The sequence below is a fragment of the Salvelinus sp. IW2-2015 genome, linkage group LG37 (assembly GCF_002910315.2).
Source record: "Salvelinus sp. IW2-2015 linkage group LG37, ASM291031v2, whole genome shotgun sequence".
NCBI classification, from domain to species: domain Eukaryota; kingdom Metazoa; phylum Chordata; class Actinopteri; order Salmoniformes; family Salmonidae; genus Salvelinus; species Salvelinus sp. IW2-2015.
Window position 1 is genome coordinate 4263707 of NC_036876.1, and position 4698 is coordinate 4268404.

Genomic DNA, 4698 nt, shown 5'->3' on the forward strand with positions numbered 1-4698 from the left:
CCCTTCCTTCCGCCTACCCCGCTCTCTCATCCCCCCCCTCCCCTCTCCTCCATCGTTTCCCAATTCTTCCATCCTCCCCTGTTTTCTCTCCCTTCCCCTTCTCCTTTCTCGCGCGCGATCCTCCCTCACCTATCGCCAGCTACCAGAGCCACCGCTTGATCAACCTCAAACATCCCCCCATGCTAGCTGGTGACCTCTAGACCATTGTCTCCCCTCTCAAAACATCCCCCCATGCTATCGGTGACCTCTAGACCATTGTTCTCCCCTCTCAAACATCCCCCCATGTTAGCTAGTGACCTCTAGGCCATTGTCTCCCTCTCAAACATCCCCCCATGCTAGCTGGTGACCTCTAGGCCATGTCTCTCCTCTCAAACATCCCCCCATGCTAGCTGGTGACTCTAGGCCATTGTCTCCCCTCTCAAACATCAACCCCATGCTAGCTGGTAACCTCTAACCCATGTCTCTCCTCCTCAAACATCCCCCATGCTAGCTGGTGACCTCTAGGCCATTGTCTCCCTCTCAAACATCAACCCCATCGTAGCTGGTAACCTCTAACCCATTGTCTTCCCCTCTCAAACATCCCCCCATGCTAGCTGGTGACCTCTAGGCATTGTCTCCCTCCTCAAACATCAACCCCATGCTAGCTGGTAACCTCTAACCCATTGTCTCCCCTCTCAAACATCAACCCCATTGCTAGCTGGTAACCTCTAACCCATTGTCTCTCCTCTCAAACATCAACCCATGCTAGCTGCGTAACCTTAACCCATTGTCTCCCTCTCAAACATCCCCCCATGTTAGCTGGTAACCTCTAGGCCATTGTCTCCCCTCTCAAAACATCCCCCATGCTAGCTGGTAACCTCCCTAACCCATTTGCTCCCCTCTAAAACACCCCCCATGCTAGCTGGTGACCTCTAGGCCATTGCTCTCCCTCTCAAACATCCCCCCATGCTAGCTGTACCTCTAACCCATATGTCTCCCCTCTCAAACATCCCCCCCATGTTAGCTGGTAACCTCTAGGCCCATTGTCTCCCCTCTCAAACATCCCCCCATGCTAGCTGGTAACCTCTAACCCATTGTCTCCCCCTCTCAAACATCCCCCCCATGCTAGCTGGTAACCTCTAACCCATTGTCTCCCCTCTCAAACATCCCCCTATGCTAGCTGGTAACCTCTAGCCATTGTCTCCCCTCTCAAACATCCCCCCATGCTAGCTGGTAACCTCTAACCCATTGTCTCCCCTCTCAAACACCCCCCCATGCTAGCTGGTGACCTCTAGGCCATGTCTCCCCTCTCAAACATCCCCCCATGCTAGCTGGGTAACCTCTAACCCATTGTCTCACCCTCTCAAACATCCCCCCATGTTAGCTCGAGCCCCTTCCTCCCAAAGCTGCTCAGCCCTAGGTTAACCTCTAGGCCATTGTCTCCCCTCTCAAACATCCCCCCATGCTAGCTGGTAACCTCTAACCCATTGTCTCCCCTCTCAAACATCCCCCCATGCTAGCTGGTAACCTCTAACCCATTGTCTCCCCTCTCAAACATCCCCCTATGCTAGCTGGTAACCTCTAGACCATTGTCTCCCCTGGGTGCCTACTGTGGTGGTGTAGTGTCATTGTATGTGTCCCCCCTCTCTCTCTCTGGGGAGGGAAACCAGGCAGGAGAGGTATGAAGGGATCAGGGATTTTATGATTTCCTCCAAAGAGAGAGAGGGAGAAAGGGGAGGAGAGAAGGGGGAAGGAGGGAGGGAAGGAGGGAAAGGGAGCTAGAGAAAGTGAAAGAGAGAGGAAAGGAGAAGGAGAAGGAAAGGGAGATAAAGAGAGAAGGAAATGGAGTGATGGAAAGGCAAAGAGGGAGAGCGAGACATGGGGAGAGAGAGAAAGAGAGAGGCAGCCAGACTGTGATAGAGTGACTGTGATAGAGGACAGGGAATGAGGGAGTTAATGACCTGTCGAAAAGAGAGAGAAGGGTAGAGCGATATAAAGAGACAGAGGGGCAAAATAAATAGAGAGATAGACATATGGAAAGAGAGTTTGAGAGAGATGTACATAGTTTGGTAGATTGGTAGAATATTACTGTTTGATCGAAGCAAAAATATAAATCAGGGCCCATATTTACTGAGCGTCTTAGAGTATGAGCGCTGATGAATACGATTACATGGACAGGAGGGAGCCCATCCTAGATGTTTTCTAAGAAGCTTGATAATTACAGCCCCAGAAGTCCACATTGAAAGAATGAAAGATCAAAGTAAAGTGTTCCTTCATCAGAGATCAAATGGAACGTTTAACGAAGCTCATTAACACTCCATTGTGTGATCATTCTGTTTAGAATCTGTTTTGATCTCATATTTTGCCACTGTTCCAGATATTTCTTTGAACTTGTGGTACAATAGTTGATATCGATTGCAGTACAGATCACTTTTGCTACCCATTTTACACCACCTGCTCCTCACTTGTTGTTTCAGCCCCTCAGCCTCTCCTCTTGTTACCTCTTGTTCCCTTCTCATTCCATATCTTTCTCTCTTTCCCTGTCTCGCTCTCTCTCTATTTCCATCTCTCTCTTGCTCTCTCGTTCTCGGTATCTCTCATCTCTTGCTTTCTCTCCCTCCCTCCCTCCCTCTCTCTATTTTTCTCTCCCCCTCTCTCTCTCTCACTCTCTCTTCACCTCTCTCCCTCCCCCTCCTCCCTCAATCTCTCTCTCCATCTTTCCCTCTTTCTCTATCTCTCTCCAGGTGCGTCAGAGACAGAGAGGCTGCTTCACCAGAAGATCTTCCAGAACTACAACCTGAAGGTCCGGCCAGCTAAACAATGGGAGGAGAAAGTCCAGGTCCGCGTGGGGATGACCCTCTCCCAGCTCGTCAGCCTGGTACGACACACACACGCACACGGAACACACATATAAACATACACACGATAACACAAATAAACACGCACAGACACACACACACATAACCACTCAAACAATTCATACATAGACACAAAGAAACAAATACAAACTTGCTCTTGAGGACACACACACACAGACACACTTGGCACTGCCAACTATCCTGCCAGCCAGTCCTCTCTCAGCAACATAGAGCCTCCAATCTTGCATAGCCAATTATGCTTTCCTAGGACAGGATTGAGTATAGCGGGCTGCCATGCACAACAAGACTCACCCCCAGCTTAATGTCTCTATTTCTCTGGGCAGAATGAAACTCACCCCCAGCTTAATGTCTCTATTTCTCTGGGCAGAATGAAACTCACCCCCAGCTTAATGTCTCTATCTCTCTGGGCAGAATGAAACTCTCCCCCAGCTTAATGTCTCTATCTCTCTGGGCAGAATGAAACTCACCCCCAGCTTAATGTCTCTATCTCTCTGGGCAGAATGAACTCACCCCCAGCTTAATGCCTCTGTCTCTGGGCAGAATGAGACTCACCCCCAGCGTAATGTCTCTAACTCTCTGGGCAGAATGAAACTCTCCCCCAGCTTAATGTCTCTATCNCTCTGGGCAGAATGAAACTCACCCCCAGCTTAATGTCTTTATTTCTCTGGGCAGAATGAAACTCGCCCCCAGCGTAATGTCTCTATTTCTCTGGGCAGAATGAAACTCTCCCCCAGCTTAATGTCTCTATCTCTCTGGGCAGAATGAAACTCACCCCCAGCTTAATGTCTTTATTTCTCTGGGCAGAATGAAACTCACCCCCAGCTTAATGCTTCTGTCTCTGGGCAGAATGAGACTCACCCCCAGCGTAATGTCTCTAACTCTCTGGGCAGAATGAAACTCTCCCCCAGCTTAATGTCTTTATCGCTCTGGGCAGAATGAAACTCTCCCCCAGCTTAATGTCTCGATCTCTCTGGACAGAATGAGAAGAACGAGGAGATGACAACCAATGTGTTCATGAATATGGTGAGCGTCAAGCATTTATCTTCATCATCTCTCCGCTAATCCTCCCTCGTTGCCTCCCTCTCTTCTCATCTCCACGTTCCCCCTCTCTTTCAAAAATGGGACTTGTCACTTTTTATAATGGCAAATTATTTCTTTCTTTATCCCTCACGCATGCAGCCTTGCTCTTTTGCTCTCACACTCCGTCTCTTTCTTTCTTTCTTTTCATTTTTCGCCCGTCTCTTCTTCCCTCGCTCCATCGGTCTGCGGTGCTAATTGGTATTGGAGCGGGCCTGAGTGTGTGTGACAGTGCAGTGTGTGTGTATGTCAATGAGACTGCCGCAGCCACGTTATAAATGACAACAACACCAGACGAAAGCAGTAATGATTTCACCTCTGTTCCCATTGTGTCCTTTCTTTTTATCTCCTCCTCACATTGTGACTGTATCTCTTTTGCTGCTTCTCTCTCTCTCTCTCTCTCTCTATCTCTCTCTCTCTCTCTCTCTCTCTCTCTCTTTATCCCTCCCTCTCTTTAACCCACCCTCTCTCCCTCCCTCTCTCTCTAGGCGTGGACCGACTACAGATTATCATGGAATCCAGAGGATTACGATAATATAGATGTCCTCAGGATTCCTCCCAACAAGGTGTGGCGGCCAGATATCTACCTCATCAACAAGTGAGACTCCTGTCCTGCTCCAAAATAGAATAGCATAGAATATCATTCATGTTCCATCACCAAGAGGTTAGAATAGCATAGAACACCATCCAGGTTCCATCACCAAGAGTTTAGAATAGCAGAAACACCATCCAGGTTCCATCACCAAGAGTTTAGAATAGCAGA

At 48.9% G+C, this 4698-nt stretch overlaps 1 protein-coding gene across 1 annotated transcript in view; it reads left to right on the forward strand.

The window, feature by feature from the left end:
- Positions 1 to 2704: 2704 nt before the first annotated feature.
- Positions 2705 to 4698, forward strand: part of chrnb1l (cholinergic receptor, nicotinic, beta 1 (muscle) like) — a gene marked incomplete at its 5' end in the record, with an annotated part of 22797 nt that continues 20803 nt past the window's right edge. The window contains 3 exon segments of the mRNA XM_023982054.2: positions 2705 to 2857; positions 3837 to 3881; positions 4424 to 4533. Coding sequence (XP_023837822.2) covers positions 2705 to 2857; positions 3837 to 3881; positions 4424 to 4533 — 308 coding nt within the window.